Below are 26,068 nucleotides of genomic sequence, written 5' to 3' on the forward strand. Positions count from 1 at the left end.
CATGTTTTTTGCCAATACAACATTTTAATGAAATTCATTTATCTTATGTACTTCAAGTACCTTTTTATAAAAGTCTTGGAGTTGTAGATTTAGTTAATTCAACTTACACCTTAAAAAAAAACAGTCATAGGGCTTCCCTGGTGGCGCAGTGGTTGAGAATCTGCCTGCCAATGCAGGGGACACGGGTTCGAGCCCTGGTCTGGGAGGATCCCACATGCCGCGGAGCAACTAGGCCCGTGAGCCACAATTACTGAGCCTGCGCGTCTGGAGCCTGTGCTCCGCAACGAGAGGCCGCGATAGTGAGAGGCCCGCGCATCGCGATGAAGAGTGGCCCCCACTTGCCGCAACTATAGAAAGCCCTCGCACAGAAACGAAGACCCAACACAGCCATAAATAAATAAATAAATAAATAAAAATTGAAAAAAAAAAAAACAGTCATAGAACCATAACACAGGAGATCCTAGACAACATAGTATAGACATGTTTTATGTAAGTAACAACATGGAATGCCAATTAGGGGAACTCACAAGAATAGACCTTGGTCACTGCTCAAAATATTGGTGAATAAATATATATTTATAAGTTTAAATTAAAATGTGATGTTTAAGGTATGTACATATTGTCTTTTTATGATCTGCTCCTTAACTTTTTTGATTAATCAACCATCAGTCCAGACTATGTCAGATAAGAGGACTTCTCCTGATTAGGAAAACAATAAAGAGAGTGACGTCATGAATCAAGATGAGGCAGCATATTCGCAGCCTTAACACAACATGGAAGCAGTACCTCTATCATCAGACAAACAGAAGAAAGATTGGGAAGACAGGAATTCTTAGTGCCACACGTGGCAGAGGGGAGACATGCTATGTCATTACTGGGGTTCGGAATAGAAGTCAAAGAGGAAACTTGGGGTCTAAATGGGAAAGTTTCTCAGGGGTTGATGAGAAAAAAATGGGAGATCACCAACACAGGATTATTATGTACCTTTAAGCCTAAACTATTATTTGCATCATTAGCAAGGTAACTTTTTGCACCAAAGAAAGATAAACAAGTACAAAATAAATCCAGAAAATAAGTTGTATAATGTTTTTATCCCCATATTATCTATATAATAATATACTTTATCTATGTATCAAAATATCTGTTATTTACTGATATGCAATTAAAGTAGGTACTGGGAGAACTTTTACCACTATTAGAGAAATTAGACAAAGAAAGAAAAGTTCATACTGAATTGTGGATTTTTGCTGCTGTTGTTAAACAGCCTCAATACATCATGCATGAGGCAGGATGGGGAAACCCTGGACAGGAGAACACCACTTTATGAAAATGAAAGATTCAGTTTATGCCAGAATGCTTCTCCATGTGACTCTGCACCTTGGGATAAACAAGCTTAATTACACTTAAAATTTTTGAACTAAAAATTACTCTTATCTAGTATTTCTTCTCATACTGTGGATCTTGGGTGGCGAGAAGTGAAATTGCTACTTTTCCCTCTCTGCTTAAGGATATTTTTGATATTGTCTTAACAATACGAAGTTTATTCCTAAAACCTTATTACTTTAAAATAACACAATCTCATTTATGCTACCTAAACATATAAATGTTACTCCTGTAATCTATTATGCATTATAGAAACTAAGGTAATACATTTAATAATTTGGATATACAGTATTTAGAAATCAAGTAAAAAAGTAATTTATTGTTCAGCTTGAGGGCAATAGTCATTTATTCAAACATAAGAGTAGTCTAGAGAAGATTTTGATAATATCAAAGCAGAGATATATTAAGCCAAACACAAGATTTTAATATATTTCCTTTAATAAAACACAAACTGTCAGTCATCTCTATAATTGTTTGATGAATAATAAGCATATATAGTCTTTATAAAAGTGAACTTACCTGATCAAATCGTAGAACAGGCTCATTTGCATTATCAAAACTATACACTTCCACCATTCCATCATCTCTTCCAACAAGTAAATCTTTAACCCCATCACCCACAATGTCAAAGCTGTCAATACACAAAATACCTTTAAAAAGGTAAGTGATAAGTTATCAATAAAATTGATATTATAGTAAAAAATATACCAAGTATGAATGAAAAAATATATATATCAAATCAGAGTACGAAAAAAAAAACCAGGGTAAATTAAAACAACTATAGGGCTTCCCTGGTGGCGCAGTGGTTAAGAATCCGCCTGCTGATGCAGGGGACACGGGTTTGAGTCCTGGGCCAGGAAGATCCCACGTGCTGCGAAGCAACTAAGCCCAGGCGCCACGACTACTGAGCCTGCGCTCTAGAGCCCGTGTGCCACAACTACGGAGCCCACATGCTACAACTACTGAAGCCCGTGCGCCTAGAGCCCGTGCTCCACAAGAGAAGCCACAACAATGAGAAGCCCACGCACCGCAACAAAGAGTAGCCTCCGCTCGCCACAACTAGAGAAAGCCTGCGTGCAGCAACAAAGACCCAACACAGGCAAATATAAAAAAACAAATAAATAAATAAATAAAAATTAAAAAAACAAAACAAAACAGAAGAACTATAACAATAACTTCCCAATTGAAATCCATGCCTCTAATTTTGACCTGCTTCCCTGCAAACCCACTCTCCACGGAGTGTTTTTGTTTTAGTTTGGTAAATTAGACCACATCATACCCCCACTTACAATTTTCCAATGACTTCCCACTACAGTTAGATTAAAATTCAAACCCCTTTACCAAGGCTCCTGAGGACCTACGTGATTTGGCTTTACCCTACCTCTGTGACTTCATCTCATGCCATATGAATATATTTAGCCACATTGGTCTTCCTTCTTCTCCTCAAATGAATCGAGTTTACCTCTACCTCAAGTCCTCTGCCTTTATTTTTTCCTCTTCCTGGACATTCTTTTCCCTTAAATCTTTTACATTGTTAACACATTTTCTTGTTAATCAGATCTCATGCTGTACTTATAAATAGCCATCCAAACCTACCAAGTCAGATATAAATTCCCCTTAGAAAGGTATAAATTCCTTAGAAAAAAGGAATATTCCCTGACCCGACTGCACTTCTTTGCCTCACACCAAGTACTCCCAAATTCCAATTAATTCCCTACAGCAAAAAACGAAAAATGGGGCTTCCCTGGTGGTGCAGTGGTTGGGGATCTGCCTGCCAATGCAGGGGTCACGGGTTCAAGCCCTGGTCTGGGAAGATCCTACATGCCGCGGAGCGGCTGGGCCCGTGAGCCACAACTACTGAGCCTGCGCGTCTGGAGCCTGTGCTTCGCAATGAGAGAGGCCGCGATGGTGAGGGGCCCGCGCACCACGATGAAGAGTGGCCCCCGCTTGCCACAACTAGAGAAAGCCTTCCCACAGAAATGAAGACCCAACACAGCCATAAATAAATAAATAAATAACTACCTTTCATCCTTTAAAAAAAAAAACGAAAAATGGATTTGAGCATAGATTAATGTCATAGATAGACATTAGTCCATAAAAGCCTATCCATCCCAATTTACTATTAGCATATCTTACTTTAAAAATTATGGCAAAAGTATGATAGACCTACTAAATAAACAAACAGTAAATAAACCTGAGGCAGCTCTGTAAATTGCTAAGTCTGCTATACATTATGAATAAATAAAACAGAATGAACTATATAATGTAGGTTGACCTATTTATCTATCTATTGAACCCACGCCCTTGGAAGTGAAAGCACAGAGTCCTAACCACTGAATCACCACAGAATTCCCAGTATATTTTATTTAATAATCACTGAAATTCAGAATCTGAATTATATCAAAAACATACCCCCCGACTTCCCTGGTGGTGCAGTGGTTAAGAATCCGCCTGCCAATGCAGGGGATACGGGTTTGAGCCCTGGTCCGGGAAGATGCCACATGCCACGGAGCAACTAACCCCATGTGCCACAACTACTGAGCCTGCACTCTAGAGCCCATGAGCCACTATTACTGAGCCCACGTGCCACAACTACTGAAGCCCGCGCACCTAGAGACCGCGCTCCGCAACAAGAGAAGGCACCACATTGAGAAGCCTGTGCACCGCAACAAAGAATAGCCCCTGCTTGCCGCAACTAGAGAAAGCCCACGTGCAGCAATGAAGACCCAATGCAGCCATAAATAAATAAATTAATTAATTAATTTTAAAAAATACCTCCCCTCTTTTTCTCATTTCGAATTTCCCACTTGTGTATTGGTTTGGATGTAGTGATCTGAATAAGCCCAAGTTTTCCATCTGACGTTCCATACAAAAGGTCTTCTCCAGAGTCACCTAGTTATATTTAAAGTCAACATATTATATTTACCCCACAACTCACACTATTTCTTTAAAATTGAAATATTTTCATATGTATTGTCCCTCATGTAAAAATCTCATATAAAATATTATAAAAAAGACAGATTTTAATTAATTTACTTAATTTAGAAGGATGGTTATACATTCACAGAATTTATAACCGTAAGAGATAAGACCTTTCCTCATCAACTAATTTTAAGATGAGGAAACTAAAAAATTAAAGTTCAATAACACATTACTGTTAGCTACTGGCAAGTTAGAAGACAACTGTCTCTATTCCAGTTCATGTTCTTCCTACAATTTCCCATTTTCACTTAATATATAGTTAAATGATTAAAAAACCTGAAATATCTAAACTTAAATAACGTAACTCACTCCCTTATTTGATTGTCAAAAATAAAGCTCTGATTACCGCCATTTCCATTTTGTAGGGCTAAAACAGTAGGTGGGCCAGGAACTTCAATTTCATACATCACATCAGATCCCTGAAGGAGAACAAGTATTTTAAAACTAAAACAAAAGACAAATTTAAAGTAATAGAGGTATTCATAGATAATATCAATATTCATATAAAGAACCCTGGAATAAAACTACTGAAAAATACTAGATTGTGAATATTAACTTCTATTTGTTAGCAATTCTGCACATGTCGACTCATTTTATAATAAAAATATACACATACAAAATATAAAGAGTGAGGAAATAAATATTTCAAATATTCTCCACTTTGAATACTTTTCACTTTAGGTACTTTGTTTGCCTGAAAACTTGACACTGGTAAATTTCCCTATCAAAACTTTCCAGGAACAAGTTGTTTCTTCTGTCCTGTCTAACTCAAGGGCTTTAACTTAGAGCACATTAAAACAGACTCAAAGTTACTTCCTAAGGAAAATTCTGGCCTTGTCTTTGGATATTTCCGAAATCCACTCGAGTAAGAGGCAGAATGACCTGCTATTTAGATAAGAAAACAGTTAAATCCTTTTATTTGTCTTTTTTTCAATTTTGTCACTTATAATGCATAGTATTTGTGAATAGTATTTGTGAAGCTGTTAAAGAATGAGGTAGAAGTATTAAATTCACATAGAAAAAATATGATAAATCACTCAATGAAAAAACATTGGCAAAATTACAGTAAATCTGGTATACCATTATTGTTTAAAATTTTTAAATATATATAGAATATATAAAAGCCATATGCTTTATATTTTATTTAAAAAAACATTAAAAATTCACAGATATCTATATGTAACTATATAAACACAAAAGAATACACACAAAACTCTAAAAAGGCTACCTTTGGGGTAACGGATTGCCTACAAAGGCAGAGGGGGAGTAGGGGAAAAGTGTGCAGGGCAGAGGAAAGACTTCAACTTTTTACTTTCCACAAAACCTTAGTGATTTTTTTTTTTTTACAATTAGCATATGGATCTCTTGTTAAACAAAGCAGAATCCTAGAATTCAGCCAGATCAATTTCTAAATGGGTGTGAGCCAACTCGTTAAAAGCCTTATTCAAACAACTCATATTTGGGAGCATAGGCTGGGGGAGAAATTAATCATTCACCCCCCTAGAGTGAACCTTGAACATTACTTTAATTCCCCATAGAGAAAAAAAAAAAAAGAACTTCATAGAACCACTGGATTTCGTCTTCTATAAACGGCCTGGTGCCAAGACAGGCCATCTAACTATGAAATTCCAAAGAGTGAGATAGCCTTTGGTGGCACAGAATAAACAGCTAGACTTTTTGTTCAATTGCACTATCATCCTAAATTTTGATCCAATTAATCCACTTGTTATATGTTATTTACATCTAAACTTTGTTTTATGGGTCCTGGGGTGTGTGTGTGTGTATGTGTGTGTGTGTGTGTGAGAGAGAGAGAGAGAGAGAGAGAGAGAGAGAGAGAAAGAGAGAGAGGGTACATCTTTTTTATTGAAAGTCACTTTCGGAATTCCCTGCTGGTCCAGTGGTTAGGACTCAGCACTTTCACTGCCAAGGGTCTGGGTTCAATCCCTGGTCTGGGAACTAAGATCCCGCAAGCCGTGTGGCGCAGCCAAAAAAAAAGTCACTTTCAAGAAGACAGTTGTAATTAGTACTACCAATAACAATGGCCTTAAGTAGTTGTTTTAGCCAATCATGGTTTTTAATAGAAATATAAAGATAGTAGATGCTTTTTCAAACATTTACTGAGTGCTTATTCTGTTCAACATACTGTCATAAATGCTGGGTAAATTCAAATGATACAACCCTGATCTCAACTCTCTCCTGTTAAAGCCTAACACCCTCTCCCCAACACAATTTCCTCCTTTAATTTGATTTTTTGGGAGAGGGGACGGTGATGGAGGAAATAAAAAAAAAAAAAAAGGAAAAGCTAGGAAGGGTTCCCTGTAGCAAAGGCATTAGATTCTTACTGTACTAACTCAGATATTATGTGTGGGGGGAAAAGTGTCCTTTCTTCCATATATGCCTCTCTAAAAACTTGTCAAAGATTTCTACACATTTGCCTCAAGTAAAAAAAATAAAAATTAGTTTGTCAATTAAAATATTAAAAAAATTTTTCAAGATATAATTTTAAGATATTTAAAGTGGTAGTAGTCACTAAAGTAATTTATCTCAAGTATACACTGTTCAGCAATAATTTTTTTCCTAAAGTATGAAAAACTATAAAAATGCAAATAACAGCAACCTGTAAAACTCTGAGTACTCTGTCCTGGCAGGCCAACACTGGTACATCACGAAGTACTCTTTCCACTGGAAGGCAGATGACGTCATTGATTTTGTCTCCAGAAAGGTAATAATGTTGGTCTTTGCAGTCACAATAATGGTTATAGATGTAACTTGCACTGAGAAAAAGGTCTGAGCCAGATATGTGCCTGAGAATATAAAAAGTAATTTAAGATATCAACATTTAAAAAAATAAGCATAGGAAGCTCCTGAATTATTTTCAGAGATGAAAATAAAAGTTTATTTATATACAGTTTACTATCATTTTATCACAGACTCAGAGGACACTTTTTGTTTTCATTTCTCCCACTTAATTTCTAGCCTTTTGGTAAAGCATTGATTTTGAAAGCTGAAAATGAGGTTCTACAGGCCTCAGGCTTCTCAAAAATTCAGCTCAGAAAAACTGAAAACAAAGACAAGATAATGGTAATATTAATTGTCTGTATCTGAAGACAATTAATATATCAAAAAGTAACTTTTTTGAATGTGTACTATGTGCCAAGCACTGTCCTAAGTGACTTACATGTATTAGTTCAATCCTCATAACTCTATAAACTAGGGACCATTATTATCCCTTAAGGAGAGTAATAAAATGTTAAGTAACTTGCATAAAGGCACGGAACTAGTAGACAGTAGACTGGACTGCAACTCAGTTTTTAACTCTACAGTTAGCTTTCTTACTACCACACTGAATAGAATAAGGCTATTTGAACTGAATCTACTTGAAACTAAATAACAAACAGTGGAAAAAATGACTTCATTAGAATTTTAACTTGAGAAAAGAAATAATAAGTTCATTTCAAATTATATTTAACAAAATTTAGATAGAGAATCACAACTATGTTATAATTCTTAGAATGAATCAAGTTTTCACTGGGGAGCTAAAATTTTTGACAAAAATTATATACTAGTATATTATCTTTACTTCTAGATAGCTATCACCACGTGATCATAAAGAGGGTATTTATTTGACGGTTTCACCTATTTTTCCACCTCTCCTCTAAGGTCTATTTAAAAAATTTTTGATACTAAAATTATTCCATATCTTATAATGATCCTCATTGATTTTCTCTTCTTCAGTTATTCTTCAAATGGCTTCACTTTGTGGCTCTGCATACAATTTCAGAAGTTCTCTTAATAGAGGGCAGACAGCAAAAGCAAGAAGAACTACAATTCCACAGCCTGTGGAAGGAAAACCTCATTCATAGAAAGATAGACAAGATGAAAAGGCAGAGAGCTATGTACCAGATGAAGGAACAAGAAAAACCCCAGAAAAACAACTAAATGGAGTGGAGATAGGCAACCTTCCAGAAAAAGAATTCAGAATAATGATAGTGAAGATGATCCAGGACCTCAGAAAAAAAATGGAGGCAAAGATCGAGAAGATGAAAGAAATGTTTAACAAAGACCTAGAAGGATTAAAGAACAAACAAACAGAGATGAACAATACAATAACTGAAATTAAAACTACACTAGAAGGAATCAATAGAAGAATAACTGAGGCAGAAGAATGGATAAGTGACCTGGAAGACAGAATGGTGGAATTCACTGCTGCAGAACAGAATAAAGAAAAAAGAATGAAAAGAAATGAAGACAGACTAAGAGACCTCTGGGACAACATTAAACGCAACAACATCCGCATTATAGGGGTCCCAGAAGGAGAAGAGAGAGAGAAAGGATCCAAGAAAATATTTGAAGAGATTATAGTCGAAAACTTCCCTAACGTGGGAAAGGAAATAGCCACCCAAGTCCAGGATGCGCAGCGAGTCCCATACAGGATAACCCAAGGAGAAACACGCTGAGACACACAGTAATCAAATTGGCAAAAACTAAAGAAAAAGAAAAATTATTGAAAGCAACAAGGGAAAAATGACAAATAACATACAAGGGAACTCCCATAAGGTTAACAGCTGATATCTCAGCAGAAGCTCTACAGGCCAGAAGGGAGTGGCAAGATATATTTAAAGTGATGAAAGGGAAGAACCTACAACCAAGATTACTCTACCCGGCAAGGATCTCATTCAGATTCGATGGAGAAATCAAAAGCTTTACAGACAAGCAAAAGCTAAGAGAATTCAGCACCACCAAACAAATGCTAAAAGAACAACAAATGCTAAAAGAACTTCTCTAAATCGGAAACACAAGAGAAGAAAAGGACCTACAAAAACAAACCCATGACAATTAAGAAAACGGTATTAGGAACATACATATCGATAATTACCTTAAACGTGAGTGGATTAAATGCTCCAACCAAAAGACACAGGCTCGCTGAATGGATACAAAAACAAAACCCATATATGCTGCCTATAAGAGACCCACTTCAGACCTAGGAACACATACAGACAAAGTGAGGGGATGGAAAAAGATATGCCATGCAAATGGAAATCAAAGGAAAGCTGGAGTAGCAATACTCATATGCGATAAAATAGACTTTAAAATAAAGAATGTTACAAGAGACAAGGAAGGACACTACATAATGATGAAGGGATTAATCCAAGAAGATATAACAATTATAAATATATATGCACCCAACATAGGAGCACCTCAATAGATAAGGCAACTGCTAACAGCTATAAGAGAGAAAATCGACAGTAACACAATAATATTGGGGGACTTTAACACCTCACTTACACCAATAGACAGATCATCCACACAGAAAATTTATAAGGAAACACAAGCTTTAACTGACACAATAGACCAGATAGATTTAACTGATTTTTACAGGACATTCCATCCAAAAACAGCAGATTACACTTTCTCCTCAAGTGCACACGGAACATTCTCCAGGATAGATCACATCTTGGGTCACAAATCAAGCCTCAGTAAATTTAAGAAAACTGAAATCATATCAAGCATCTTTTCCAACCACAACGCTATGAGATTAGAAGTCAATTACAGGGAAAAAAATGTAAAAAACACAAACACATGGAGGCCAAACAATACACTACTTAATAACCAAGAGATCACTGAAGAAATCAAAGAGGAAATCAAAAAATACCTAGAGACAAATGACGATGAAAACACGACGATCCAAAACCTATGGGATGCAGCAGACGCAGTTCTAAGAGGGAAGTTTATAGCTATAGAAGCCTACCTCAAGAAACAAGAAAAATCTCAAATAAACAATCTAACTTTACACCTAAAGGAGCTAGAGAAAGAAGAACAAACAAAACACAAAGTTAGGGGAAGGAAAGAAATCATAAAGACCAGAGCAGAAATAAATGAAATAGAAACAAAGAAAACAATAGCAAAGATCAATAAAATTAAAAGCTGGTTCTTTGAAAAGATAAACAAAATTGATAAACCTTTAGCCAGACTCAAGAAGAAGAGGGAGAGGACTCAAATCAATAAAATTAGAAATGAAAAAGGAGAAGTTACAATGGACACCACAGAAATACAAAGCATCATAAGAGACTACTACAAGCAACTCTATGCCAATAAAATGGACAACTTGGAAGAAATGGACAAATCCTTAGAAAGGTATAACCTTCCAAGACTGAACCAGGAAGAAATAGAAAATATGAACAGAACAATCACAAGTAATGAAATTGAAACTGTGATTAAAAATCTTCTAACAAACAAAAGTCCAGGACCAGATGGCTTCAGAGGTGAATTCTATCAAACATTTAGAGAAGACCTAACACTCATCCTTCTCAAACTCTTCCAAAAAATTGCAGAGGAAGGAACACTCCCAAATTCATTCTATGAGGCCACCATCACCCTGATACCAAAACCAACGATACTACAAAAAAAGAAAATTACAGACCAATATTACTGATGAATATAGTGCAAAAATCCTCAACAAAACACTAGCAAACAGAATCCAACAACACATTAAAAGGATCATACACCATGATCAAGTGGAATTTATCCCAGGGATGCAAGGATTCTTCAATATATGCAAATCAATCAATGTGATACACCATATTAACAAATTGAAGGAGAAAAACCATATGATCATCTCAATAGATGCAGAAAAAGCTTTTGACAAAATTCATCACCCATTTATGATAAAAACTCTCCAGAAAGTGGGCATAGAGAGAACTTACCTCAACATAATAAATGCCATAAATGACAAACCCACAGCAAACATCATTCTCAATGGTGAAAAACTGAAAGCATTTCCTCTAAGATCAGGAACAAGACAAGGATGGCCACTCTTGCCACTATTATTCAACACAGTTTTGGCAGTCCCAGCCATGGCAATCAGAGAAGAAAAAAAAATAAAAGGAATACAAATTGGAAAAGAAGAAGTAAAACTGTCACTGTTTGCAGATGACATGATACTATACATAGAGAGTCCTAAAGATGACACCAGAAAACTACTAGAGCTAATCAATGAATTTGGTAAAGTTGTAGGATACAAAATTGATGCACAGAAATCTCTTGCATTCCTATACACTAACAACGAAAGATCAGAAAGAGAAGTTAAGGAAACAATCCTATTCATCATTGCAACAAAAAGAATAAAATACCTAGGAATAAAGCTACCTAAGGAGGTAAAAGACCTGTATGCAGAGAAGTATAAGACACTGATGAAAGAAATTAAAGATGATACAAACAGATGGAGAGATACACCATGTTCATGGATTGGAAGAATCAATATTGTGAAAATGACTATACTACCCAGGGCAATCTACAGATTCAATGCAATCCCTATCAAATTACCAGTGGCATTTTTTACAGAAATAGAACAAAAAATTTTTAAATGTGTATGGAGACACAAAAGACCCCGAATAGCCAAAGCAGTTTTGAGGGAAAAAAACGGACCTGGAGGAATCAGACCCCCTGACTTCAGACTATACTACAAAGCTACAGTAATCAAGACAATGTGGTACTGGCACAAAAACAGAAATATAGGTCAATGGAACAGGATAGAAAGCCCAGAGATAAACCCACACACCTATGGTCAACTAATCTATGACAAAGGAGGCAAGGATATACAATGGAGAAAAGACAGTCTCTTCAATAAGTGGTGCTGGGAAAACTGGACAGCTACATGTAATAGAATGAAATTAGAACACTCCCTAATGCCATACACAAAAATAAACTCAAAATGGATTAGAGACCTAAATGGAAGACCGGATGCTATAAAACTGTTAGAGGAGGGCTTCCCCGGTGGCGCAGTTGTTGAGAATCTGCCTGCCAATGCAGGGGACACGGGTTCGAGCCCTGGTCTGGGAAGATCCCACATGCCGTGGAGCAACTAGGCCTGTGAGCCACAACTACTGAGCCTGCGCGTCTGGAGCCTGTGCTCTGCAACGAGAGGCCGCGACAGTGAGAGGCCCGCGCACCGCGATGAAGAGTGGCCCCCACTCGCCGCAACTAGAGAAAGCCCTTGCACAGAAACAAAGACCCAACACACCCAAAAAAATAAATAAATATAAAGGCCTCGGAAAGCTGAGATTCTCCTAAATTAAAAAAAAAAAAACAAAAACTCTTAGAGGAAAACATAAGAAGAACACTCCTGACATAAATCACAGCAAGATCTTTTTTGATCCACCTCCTAGAGTAATGGAAATAAAAACGAAAACAAACAAATGGGACCTAATAAAACTTAAAAGCTTTTGCAAAGCAAAGGAAACTACAAACAAGACAAAAAGACAACCCTCAGAATGGGAGAAAATATTTGCACATGAATCAATGGACAAAGGATTAATCTCCAAAATATATAAACAGCTCATGCAGCTCAATATTAAAAAAACAAACAACCCAATCCAAAAATGGGCAGAAGACCTAAATAGACATTTCTCCAAAGAAGATATACAGATTGCCAACAAACACATGAAAAGCTGCTCAACATCACTAATTATTATAGAAATACAAATCAAAATTACAATGAGGTATCACCTCACACCAGTTAGAATGGGCATCATCAGAAAATCTACAAACAACAAATGCTGGAGAGGGTGTGGAGAAAAGGGAACCCTCTTGCACTGTTGGTGGGAATGTAAATTGATACAACCACTATCGAGAACAGTATGAAGGTTCCTTAAAAAACTAAAAATAGAATTACCATATGACCCAGCAATCCCACTACTGTGCATATACCCAGAGAAAACCATAATTCAAAGAGACACATGCACCCCAATGTTCATTGCAGCACTATTTACAATAGCCAGGTCATGGAAGCAACCTAAATGCCCATCAGCAGATGAATGGATAAAGAAGATGTGGTACATATATACAACGGAATATTACTCAGCCATAAAAAGGAACGAAATTGGGTCATTTGTAGAGAGGTGGATGGATCTAGAGACTGTCATACAGAGTGTAGTAAGTCAGAAAGAGAAAAACAAATATCGTATATTAATGCATATATGTGGAACCTAGAAAAATGGTACAGATGAACCGGTTTGCAGGGCAGAAATAGAGACACAGATGTAGGGAACAAACGTATGGATACCAAGGGGGAAAAGTAGCGGGGGGCTGGTGGTGGTGGGATGAATTGGGTTTCACATATATACACTAATATGTATAAAATAGATAACTAATAAGAACATGCTGTTTAAAATAAATAAATAAATAAATAAATGAAAAGTTCTCTTAATATAATTTTTATCAACGTAATGAAATTCTAAATCTCTTACAAGATTTGAAATTTCATTTTCAAATCCATCTGCATTATAAGCAGGGAAGGATTAATCAGTGGTAATCAATTTTATAAGTGGTCAGTTTTCTTACTGAATATTGTCAAGTTATAATCTTGTTTTCCCACGCAACCTTATCAATGTGGAGATTCAGATAATAAATTTTCAAAAACTGAGTAAAGAACCGTTCCATCCTACGTCTGTCACTCCAGTAAAAACATTTAAGAAACTAGCTAAAGAGAATATTGGCTGGGAAACTCAGCTTCCTCATACCTCAACCCATATACCTTTCTGAATGTGGAGGTATGCTAATAATTAGCTACTTTTGTGTTAGTATTTCACAATTATCACTGGCCATGTCTATCTAGAAAAGCATTTCAAAAGAATGATATTCTTATTAAGCCACTGAAATTACTTCCATTTGCCATTGTTTAATTCTTATCTAATCTCACCAAACCTAAGTTTTACAGCCCAGACATCAGGACACGTGCTGTGCATTATACAGAATTACATAGGACAGCTATACATTAATAGAACTCTGGATCAGTAGTTTCCAAACCAAGGTCTGGCTGCTTATATAACATGGCTGCATAGGATTCAAATGAAAAACTGTTCTTTTAACCTACTCCTAATAATTCTGATTCTGCAGGTATGAGGTAGGACAAGGAATCTATTGTTTAAAGCTTCCAAGGGATTCTCCTAAGTAGCAGGTTTGAAGAAGAGTGGATTAGATAAACTTTAAAGCCTCTTCCAGTTCTCCATGATTCAAAAACTAAAATTTTAATTGCAAAATTTCACATAACAGGAAGCCATTAAGGAAGCTATTTTTCTCTTAGAGTCTTACCTGACTCACCTGAAATTATACCTTTTTGGTAGTCATTAACTTTGATGGCCAGCCTTTTAACAAAATGATGCTACCTCAAAATCAGAACTACCAGAGACAGCAAAGCAACAGGAACCTAAATATCTGGAGATTTTCTTTCACTTCTTTTATACTTTGATGATGAATCATAACTGAACTAACTAGTCAAAAATGAAGCTATAAATACTATACATGTCTTAAAAAGATAAGATTTCAACACCCAATTGATTCTGTATTGACTCCAGGTCAAATTTAATTTCCGACTAATAAAGTATCTTTAATTATTTCCCAGATAACCTACTAAGATGTGATACTTAATCTGATGTTTGTCACCTATCCAAAATATTGTAAATGGATATGTAAAAATAAAAAAGAGAATAAACATACATAGCTTTAATGCTTTCAGTGAGGTTTGTTTCAAAAGAGAGAAACTGTTTTCCTCTCTTCGTGAAGCCTCTAATTTCAGATCCTGCAGCAATAAAAATTTTCTCCTGGGGCGTGTTAAGAACCCCTCCTAGTTCCAATCTTGCAATCTTCTGCCCAGGTAAAGTCTTGAAGACTGTCTGCAAAAATCATTGAGGAAAAAATTAAGTACACAAATTTATTCCAAGTATTTTCTTTTACCATAAAAAATGCTGTGATTTTAAACTTACAAAATATTATAGTTCTAAATAGGAACACCTTTAGATACAAATGTATCCAGTGGTCTTCTGGGTTTTTTGCTAAATATCTTCAAACTTTGCAACGTTTATTCCCACACACGTTGCATTTCAATGACATCATTAAAATCTAAACTCTTGCAACTCCAAGCAGGGTTCGCTAAGCAGCAGCATTAGCGTCACTTACCTTATTAGAAATGCAGACTCTCAGGCCCAACCCCAGAGCTACTGAATGAGAATCTGCATTTTACCAAGATTCCTCAGCTGGTTCCAGTGGACATGTTTTTATACCTTAATAATCTTTTTAAAACTAGTCTCTCCTGGTTCCCTTACAATTTTATAAATTTTAGTAGTATAAATAAAGGACTGTAGAATTTACTGAAAACCTGAGCATATAACTTCATATCTCTCTATTTAATTGGAAACATTTGCATCCTTAGTTTATTCCTCATTATTTTCTATTTTATTATTGGCATCAGTTTCTTCCCTTCACCGTCAATGACTTATACACAGAGAATAAAATATCTGGAAGGATATATGAACAATGGAAACACTGAGTTTCTGATAGTTTTTACCCTCTTCATCTTTTGGAAATTTCATATAATGTAGAATGAATATAAGAGTTCACATCTCAGACTCATCACTTGTAAACTATGATCTGGGAACATGATGATGTAAAACTCACTTCCTTGGTTAGGCTATATTAAGTGGCAAAGGTGATGCAATGGTCACGTCCATGTTACACTGTTATATAAGACTCCATCTTAGCAGATTGGACAGATTTCCCTGTTGGCCTGAAGAAGCAGTTCACCATGTTGTGAGAGGGCCTGTGAGAAGAGCACATGGCAAGGAACTGTGGGGGGCCTCAGGATGCTGAAAGCAGGCCCTGGCTTACGGACAGCAATAAAGTGGGGACCTCAGTCCAACAACAGTAAAGAACTGGATTCTTCCAACAACTACATGGGCTTGGAACAGGACCCTGAGCTCCAGAAAGAAACAGAGCCCGGCTGTACCTGTGTTGCAGGCACATGAGGCCTCGAGCTTGGACTCCTGTCCCATGAGATAATAAATGTGTTTCGTTTTAAGCCCCTAAATTTGAGGTAACTTGTTACACAGCATAAAAAACTAGTATATCACCCTAGGCTGTCAAAGATGTTTTACAAACGGCTAGCAAATGACTCTCATGCTGCCTGTAGCCTCATACTTCATACGACTAGTTCCCTTAACCTATTTTTCATTATGCTTTAGAAAAAATTTTAATGTAGGAGTATTCAAAAGGTACACATACCACTGCTTCTCCCTTCTTCATGCCAAAGCACATAACTACTCCATCATGATCTCCAACAACCACCTGTAACAGATTGAAGAGAATCTAAAATTACTGTTATTGTGCCCTACTAACTTATATGGGGAAAATAAGATTCTCAATATATAAATTATGATTTTAAAAGTAGAGATCAGAAAATCTAGTAAAGACATCCCCACAAAAAATATCCACCAAAGAATTGAAAGAAAGGGCCAAAGAGAAGGCTATGAAGAGTTGTTATGGAAGTAGCTGGCTTTCTGTTCTGTTCCTACAAGGTAAACAGAACAAGAAAATAGAGACAGAAATGGCAAGGAGGCAATTTTTTTTTTTTTTCCCTTAACTGGAGCATAAGAACATCTTAAGATTAACTTTTAAAACATTATCAGGCACTTCCCTGGTGGCACAGTGGTTAAGAGTCTGCCTGCGAATGAAGGGGACACGGGTTCGAGCCCTGGTCCAGGAAGATCCCACATGCCACGGAGCAGCTAAGCCCATGCGCCACAACTACTGAGCATGAGCTCTAGAGCCCGCGAGCCACAACTACTGAGCCCGAGTGCCACAACTACTGAAGCCTGCGCACCTAGAGCCCATGCTCTGCAACAAGAGAAGCCACCGCAATGAGAAGCCCACACACCACAGCGAAGAGTAGCCTCCACTCACTGCAACTAGAGAAAGCCCGCACGCAGCAACAAAGACCCAATGTAGCCAAAAATAAATAAATAAATTTATATATAAAAAAAAATTATCAAAATGAGGTTGTGACAGACCTAGTTGATATTTTTAAAACTTTTTTTAATTTTTATTGACATATAGTTGATTTACCTAATTAAACTTAACAGCTTTTGCAAAGCAAAGGAAACCATCAAAAAAATGAAAAGACAACCTATCGAATGGGAGAAAATATTTGCAAATAATAAGACCAATAAGGGGTTAATATCCAAAATATGTAAGCAGCTCATACAACTTAACATAAAAAATAACAAACAACCTGATTAAAAAATGGGCAGAAGACCTGAACAGACATTTTTCTAAAGAGGAAATGCAGACGGCCAACAGGCACATGAAAAGATGCTCAACACCACTAATCATCAGGGAAAGCTAATCATCAGGGAAATGCAAATCAAAACCACAATGAGATATCACCTCACACCAGTCAGAATGGCTATCATCAAAAAGAACACAAATAACAAATGTTGGCGAGGATGTGCAGAAAAGGGAGACCCTCATACACTGTTGGTGGGAATGTAAATTGGTGCAGCCACAGTGGAGAACAGTAAGGAGGTTCCTCAAACAACTAAAAATAGAACTACCACATGACCCAGCAATGCCACTCCTGGGTATATATCCAAAAAAAAACAAAACCATGAATTCGAAAAGATACATGCACCCTAATGTTCACAGCAGCATTATTTACAATTGCCAAGATATGGAAGGAACCTAAGCGTCCGTCAACAGATGATGGATAAAGAATACTACTCAGCCATAAAAAAGAATGAAATTTTGCCTTTTGCAACAACATGGATGGACTTGGAGGGCATTATGCTAAGTGAAATAAGTCAGACAGAGAAAGACAAACTGTATGATAACATTTGTATGTGGAATCTAAAAAATACAACAAACTAGTGAATATTAAAAAAAAAAGTAGCAGACTCACAGATATAGAAAACAAACTACCAGTGGTTACCAGTGGGGAGAGGGAAGGAGGAGGGGCAACACAGGAGTAGGGGATTAAGAGATACAAACTACTATGTATAAAATAAGCTACAAGGATATATAGTATAACACAGGGAATATAGCCAATATTTTATAATAACTATAAATGGAATATAACCTTGAAAAATTATGAATCACTATATTGTACACCTGTAACATATAATATTGTACACCAACTATATTTCAATAAAAAATAAATAAAATAATAAAATGATCTTTTTAAAAAAAAGTGTAAAAGAGTCCTGAGACCAAAAAGTTTGAGAAGTGTTGCTCTAGTTGAGTGAATACAATAAATGACAATCAAAAATCTGTTGATTTATCCTGATAAAATGTTAATATATAGGAATACTGTATTTATTTTGCAGCTATTAAAATATCCTACTAGTCTACCAAGAAATTATAATTGTCTTATGGAAATCACAGGATTAATATTTCTATAAAAATAATCAATATTGTTAGTTAAATGTAAAGATTAACATCAATATATTTAATTACTCTTAAAAATATGATAGTTTTTAAAAAGCATTTTCTCTACAATCTATTGTGTTTTTTATTTCTTTTTTCATATACACAATCTGGTACACACAAGTACACACAGGGTAAATTATTACCAGAAAAGTGGAATATGGTTTTCAACTAGTTTGCTTATACTATTTACTAATTGTACATAATAATTATAATGTCCAAGAAATTTACTGTCTATAAATGTCCCTTGGTATTCCAATCTCTGTTCAAATGAAAAGAAATTCATTTCCATTTCAGCCTTGGAATTTAAAAAAAACTTATCAATAATGAAGGAAATATAAACCTCTCCTCTGTCAGAGCTGAAGAGATATGGAGAAATCAGTATCTCTGCGTTACCTTTTGTGTGGCTCTATATCTTGAAGCAGGAAGTAGCTTCATAGTCTTCTGAGAGGTCACTCCCACCTAAGGAAACACATCAGCTGCCTGGTGAGTGATTTCTGATACACTAATTTGAAGTTATTAAATCAGAGATTAAAAGGACCAGCAGATTCTAATCATAGTAAGCCTCAGTTTTTTTATTGCAATTAATTAGTGATATGAAATAATTATTATCAGCAATGAACTTACTTTCTAATGAAATATGCTACAAAAGTCAGAATACAGGAAACAATCAAAAATAGTAAAATTTATGCTATAAAGTTGTCAAGTCAAAAATAATAACGTGGCATTACTGGTAAGATACTTCACACCAAAAAAATATTTCTATAAGCCTTCTTTTACAACTTCATACAGTTGTTAAAGTGTGTTTGTAATTTAAAATCTTTGGAAATAGATTCGTTATTATTGAAAATGAAACATAAAAAATTTTAGCTAAAATACCACCATGCTGATGACAATGACATCCAATCTAACTGATGATGAAGATTATTTTACAAAAGGTACAGAAGATGAAAACAGCACGGTTTGCTCAGCAGGGCACTGTCACTAGTGGTGCATGGTTAGAGCAGGAGAATGGGACCAAAGAGAGGGAAACTGCAGGAGACAACAGACCACGAAAGAATTTACATATATTATAGGTCTATCCTTTAATTCTGTATTCTAGGGAGTAGTATTAAAGTTTAATCTGATTCGTATTTTTGAAACATCAATCTAGCAATGATGTGAAGGATGGCTTGGAGGGAGGTTAACTGGAGGCTAGGAGCTATTTCAATTATCCAAGCAAGAGAAGATGAGGACTGAACTAGGGGTAACAGAGATGGAGGGAGCAAATGGGACAGATTCATGAGATATTTAGGAGATAGAAGCAGCAAAATGTGGTGACCAGATGGATATGGAAGATATTAAGGTGGGAAGTACCTAGCGTGACTCTCAAGGAAAGTGACAGGACAAACATTTGTACCATTAGCCAAAACAGGATTACTGAAAAAGGAGATGGAGAAGGAGAGAAAGTCTAGGGCTGAAATACTGAGAGGCAGGGTGGTGTAACAGAAGGAACACCAGCTCTGGAGTCAGAAACTGTTTCAAATAGGAACTCCATCCTTTCCGCTATCGTGTAAATCACCTTCTCTGAGCCCCTTGATCCTCATGTACCTACTTTGGGAATTTTTATGAGGATTAAATATATGTACGTGTGTTAAGATCTGAGAATAAACTAGACGCTCGAAAACGGCTGTCACTGCTTTTATTATGATCTGGCTCGTGGGGTCCAGCTCACAGTAAGAAACAGGTGTCTGGCGCTGCGCAGAAGGGACTGGGTACAGATGGAGATCAGGGAGTTAGAAGCTGCAGCCGGGGAGGAGGAGAAGGGCCCCGGGGAGGAATCCGGGAGCGCATCAGGACATTCGGAGCATCTTCAGGACCTGGCAGACGCCAGCACCGCGGGGGCGCGGGTTCCCTCTTTCCAAGTCCCCGTGGACCGTCACCAACAAGCCGGAGTTGCCGGTGAGCAAGGTGTCTGGAGGGTGGCACCCAGATCCGCTCCTGTGCCGCCGCGCCGGCGCCGAGACACCCCAACAGACGCCAGTGGAAGGATCGAATCCTCTCAGGGAGCGCAGCTCACCCCGCGCAGCGACCGCCCCAACCCCTCAGGTTTACCTGTAAATAATCCGCTCGGTTTAAATTCAGATCCATGACGGAGGCACGGACGCGCTGGGCAGCGCCAGGCCAGGACAGGTGGGGTAGAGGCTGCGGGACCCCAGGCCTCCGAAGGGAAAAAGCTCGCTTCCCACCTGAGGGCCAACGCCAGCTACTAAGGGCTCAGTGGGGGATGCAAAGGCGGAGCGTCAGGGCAGCGGCGTCCCGCGTGACGTCCGTACGTTCCTGCGAGAGGGCCCCGGATGGAAATGAAGCCCCACCCCCCTCCCGACAGACCGCCCACTGACTTAACACGCTCCAATGAGAGGCGGAGAGGAACGGAGGGCGAGGTCCAGGAGACCTGAGAAGGGTGGTTTCCAGGGAGACCGGAGACGCAGTCTTGGCTACGCCTCCGCCACCGCCCTGAGGCCCAGATCTTAAGTCTTTTCTGTGTAGAGCCTTGACTTGAATCCCTGGTAGATTCTGACCTGTTTCACCGCCACTAGAAAGGATCCCTGAAAGAATTAGGTTTCACCGCCATAGGAGTTAGCTTACAGCAGCATAGGAGTTCTCAAACTTTTGGCCCTAGGACCCCTTTACAAAACTCATATAAACTATTGAGGACCCCAAAGACCGTTTGGTTATATGAATTATCTATTGATATTTACCATATTAGAAATTAGAACTAAGTTTCTAAAAAATATATTGAAAAAACTAATGAACTCATTATATAAATATTTTAATGAAAAATAACTATTTTCCAAAATAAAGAAAAGTAAAAAGACTGGCTTTGTTTGCAAATCTATTCACTGTTCACCTGAACAGTGAACAGGGGAGTCCCAGATCTACTTCTGCATACAATCTATTGGTATATGTTGTTTTTTGTTTCTTTGTAAGTATATGAAGAAAATGTGGTCCAAACTCAACAAGTGGTAGTTTTTGAAAAGTTAGTTGCAATGTGGAATGTGGCTTCATTATACAACATCCCCAAAAGTCCATTTGTTAATATCATCACAGATTCCATCAGAAAAGTTTTCAAGTGTTGGAAAGTTGTCAACCTCAGATGGCGGATACAAATTTTTGAAAAATTCTAATTTATGCCTAAAAGCTTGAATTTGAAGCATTGGCAACAAATGTCAATTATTTTCCTTGAAATGATAGTTTTCCTTCTTGAATTCACAAGAAAGTGTATGCCAAGTCTAAATAATCATAATTTGTCTGTCAGTCGTGCTTTCAAAAAAAGTGTTCCATGAAAAAAGCAGCGAGTTCAGCTAGCAATTCAAATAATCATACAAGTGCATTTCCTTGAAACAACTAATGTACTTCCGTATTCAGTAGAAATGCTTCATGCATACTTCCCATGTCACCCCACAGAGTATGTACTCGGACTTCCTTGGTGATCCAGTGGTTAAGACTCCGCCCTTCCACTGCAGGGAGCCCAGGTTCGATCCCTGGTGGAGGAACTAAGATCCCACATGCCACGTGGCGTGGCCGAATTAAAATATAAAAATGATATGTACTAAGAGTAGAGGCTTTCATAAAGAACATTTTTACATGAAACTTTGTTTCCCATCAATGTGTGGCCTTGATCCACGCTTAAGTACCAGCAGTATTAACCAACCTTGCTTTTGTACCCTTAGTACAAATGTCAACACAGTGAAAAAGGTAAGTAGCATCTTAGTGTTATGAAAATACCTTCAAAATCACAGAGCCCCCCGAAAAGGCCTCAGGGACCCTCTGACTATTGCTGGCCTATAGTGACCCACGATCTGATTGAAAGCTGACCTTCCTTGACTCACTTTCATCAGTCCTTCCTTTGTGCATACCACACTCTGCCTACAGAAATACTACAGATGAATGAGTGGTTTCTGTGGTCTACTGGGGAGAGTTCACAAATGATTTCTGTGGTCTACTAGGGGAGAGTTCACAAATGTTTGTGAAACAAGAATTAAGCCCTTGAGAAGAGGTTCTTAAGAAAAGAAATTATTTCCTACACAGAGATCTGAGAAGATTTTGCCTAGGTCCCAGGATGTTCCAGGCAATTCTTTTGCTGAGGCCAAAATAACTCAGTATTGAAATAGACAACAATGCCTGAAGATGGTATAGATGTGTAGAAATTTGGAGAAAATATCAATTTAGACTCAACAAAAATACAGATAAATTTTAGAAGTAAATTGAAAAAATAAAGCCATAGAGGAGATAAAATAGAATTGTTATAGAATTCTATGGAATTTAGGGGGTTGGAAGGTGTATTAGTTAGATAGGGCCACCATAATAAAGTAGTACAAACTGAGTGGCTTAGACAACAGAAATTTATTTTCTTATATGATCTCACAGGCTAGGATTACAAAATCAAGTTGTCAGCAGGGAACCAAACCAATCCTCTGAGGCATTTCTACTGGGCCTGTAGATGGCCATCTTCTCCCTGTTTCTTCACATGGTCTTCCTTCTGTGTTCGTCTGTGTCCTAATCTCCTCCTCTAATAAGGCCATCAGTCATGCAGGATAAAGGCCCACCCTAGTGACCTAACTTTAACTTAATTATCTCTTGAAAGGTCCTTTCTCCAAATACAGTCACATTCTGAGGTACTGGGGGTTAGGATTTCAACATATGAATTTGGTGGGGGCCGGGGGGTGGGGGGGAGGCACAATTCAGCCCATAACAGAAAGGAATTTGTTTCATCTTAAAAAGAATAGAAGAAGCCACAAAGAAGCAACAGATATGAAAAACAAAGATTAGACATTTCAATATGTCACAAAAATTTTAAAACAAAAAAATTTAGGACTTCCCTGGTGGCGCAGTGGTTAAGAATCCGCCTGCCAATGCAGGGGACACGGGTTTGAGCCCTGGTCCGGGAAGATCGCACATGTCGCGGAGCAACTAAGCCCGTGCACCACAACTACTGAGCCCACGTGCCACAACTACTGAAGCCCGCACACCTAGAGCCTGTGCTCCACAACAAGAGAAGCCACTGCAATGAAAAGCCAGCACACTGCAACAAAGAGTAGCCCCCGCTCAATGCAACTAGAGAAAGCCCGCGCACAGCAACGAAGACCCAATGCAGCCAAAAAATAAATAAATAAATAAATAAATTTATAAACAAAAAACAAAAAAATTTAGGATAAATATGTGCAGTTAGTATCTTAATAAACAATTCATACAAATATTAAAAAAAAGAAATATAATTATTCTAATAAGAAAAACATGAACAGACCATACACAAAGAAGGTGGCTGCTGAACAAACATATAGAAATTTGTTACCTTCACTTGTAATCAATAATATTAAAGCAAGATACCTTTTTTTGCCTTTCAAATTGGAAAATAAATTTAAATGATACCACTATATGCTGTAGAGAGAGCGTGTTCTCATCATCCATGATGCTTCAAACTAGTAATAAAACCCTTTTCAAAAGCAACTTAGTAATGTATATCCAAATCTATAAATTATGGGGTGACATTTTTAACCTATAACCCCCATTCTGGATATTTAGTCTATGAAAACAACACAAAATAGGTTAGAAGCCATGATCGAGGCATTATTTAAAGTAAGACCCTAACTGTCCAATAATAGGGGAGTATTGCATCCCTCCACTTTCCAGGCTACTATGCAGCCATTGAAAGTGAAAATAATGAAGGCTGTATAGCAATGTGGAAAGTGCTCAGGATGATAATTTTAAAAGAATATCAAATTGTGTGTATACTATGACTTCAATTATAGGAAAAGACTGTTAAGAAATATACCAAAAAAACTTCAGTCGGTTATAAATTGAAGAATTATGAGCTTCTCCTCCTGTTTTTTTGTTTTCCATAAAGTGTTTATAAGAGTCATCTGTTTAACTCTGCATAGTTTCCGAAGTACACAATCCACTGTCCCAGTGATTGCAAGTTTCTGATAAAGGGTATTCTAAGACGGTGAGTACCGAATCTTCCCACCGTCTATTTTCTTGTTTCCCTTTTTAGGTCCTGGCAGTTCATGTTAACAATTTAAGGAAAATGGTACCGATATCAATATTGTTATGTTTTTGTATTATAACAAACAAACCATCAAAATGTCAAAAACCTGGTGAAGTGGACAGACATTATCTTTTTAAAAATGATGCTTGGGAAGTGTTAATAGTATTCCAGGACTGGGTGAAATCTTAGAACACATTAATTCAATGTTTTCCCTTTTGGATTCACAAACTATTTTCATAGTAGTATATAATCCTTCAAAGCCCTTAGGAATTTTAATAATAACTTAATTTTTTCACTGTGTGGTTTTGCAATTAATTTTGTATAATTTTTGCATAGAAATGTAACTTTAAAGAAAAGGTATTTAGATTGCTATTTAATTAAGGTGGCATTATAGAATTCATCTTTATACAATATTTATAATATTTGTAATAAAAACATAGGCTGGCAATGCTTATTTTCCATTTAACAAGTGATGCCCACTGTTTATTTCACTTTCAGTTAATTGTGTAAAAGATGAGAGGTTTTCTTTTGAAGATCAACTTTTAAAACATAGAAATGAGGCTATGACATATTATCAAAAATAAATTAAAAGAGCTTGTATGATATGTTACTTGGAATTCTTTCATTCTGCTTCTAGAAAAGGTACTGTGTTCTGTTTCAAAATAATGAGCAAAGGTTTCAAACTACTAATTTTAAGCACTTCTCAAATAATTAGCAGGGTGGGGAGTTTTTATTCACAATAAATGAAATGCAAAGTTAGACAAAATTGCCACTATATTTTCTCTTTTTAAACATGTCTTAAGGTAGTAGCGACATCTTGGTGGGCTACATTAAAAAAAACCAAAAGCCAAAACAAAACAAAGCAAAAAAAACCCCAAAACACAACACAACACAACAAAACAAAACCGCAGATGATTGCATCTCAGATGTGATAAAAACTGCCATGAGACAAATTTACTGAATTACCATGCACTTCAGTAACTTATAACCTTATGTTGTGTTCTTAAAGCAATCACTGTAAGCATAAATTAAACAACTCATTACTAAGAATAGAAGCATTAAATTCGTTATTCATTAATTGCGTTAAAACCATCAACACAGCTAGAGGTGGTTGGCTGAGTGACTGAGTCATGAGTATACATATTGCTCTCCACCAATATGTGGTACCAATTTGGAAACTCTCAAACTCTTGTTTTAAAAGAAAAAAAAAAAGACAATTGAAAAAGAAAAATAATAAATAGCCCTTTTAGACTGACTTTAAATAAAAGCAAGATATGGAAACAGAGATCATTACCACCTTGGAAGATGATATTAACCTTCTGAAACACCTCTACAATGCCCAGAGACCAGGAGCCCCTGGTGTAGCATAACCCTGTTTGACTGGACAATGTATGAGACCAGAGAAGTTAAGTGATTTGTTTCAGG

General features: G+C 37.0%; 1 protein-coding gene across 3 annotated transcripts in view; it reads right to left on the reverse strand.

Moving 5' to 3' along the window:
* The window catches only part of BBS7 (Bardet-Biedl syndrome 7), a 44,604-nt gene extending 23,682 nt beyond the window's left edge, over positions 1-20,922 (reverse strand). For 2 of the 3 annotated variants that reach the window (XM_036852278.1, XM_036852277.1), the window contains exons 1-8: positions 20,710-20,886; positions 19,012-19,077; positions 16,420-16,482; positions 14,860-15,035; positions 6,983-7,169; positions 4,712-4,784; positions 4,159-4,275; positions 1,903-2,033 (exon numbers count right to left, since the gene is read on the reverse strand). In XM_036852278.1, the coding sequence (XP_036708173.1) occupies positions 1,903-2,033; positions 4,159-4,275; positions 4,712-4,784; positions 6,983-7,169; positions 14,860-15,035; positions 16,420-16,482; positions 19,012-19,077; positions 20,710-20,745 (849 nt within the window). In that variant the 5' untranslated portion in view covers positions 20,746-20,886. Of the gene's footprint in view, positions 1-1,902; positions 2,034-4,158; positions 4,276-4,711; positions 4,785-6,982; positions 7,170-14,859; positions 15,036-16,419; positions 16,483-19,011; positions 19,078-20,709 lie in introns of all 3 variants that reach the window. The other variant, XM_036852276.1, reaches the window with a different exon arrangement.
* Between the last annotated feature and the right edge of the window lie 5,146 nt (positions 20,923-26,068).

Source organism: Balaenoptera musculus, chromosome 5 (genome assembly GCF_009873245.2).
Source record: "Balaenoptera musculus isolate JJ_BM4_2016_0621 chromosome 5, mBalMus1.pri.v3, whole genome shotgun sequence".
Lineage (NCBI taxonomy): Eukaryota > Metazoa > Chordata > Mammalia > Artiodactyla > Balaenopteridae > Balaenoptera > Balaenoptera musculus.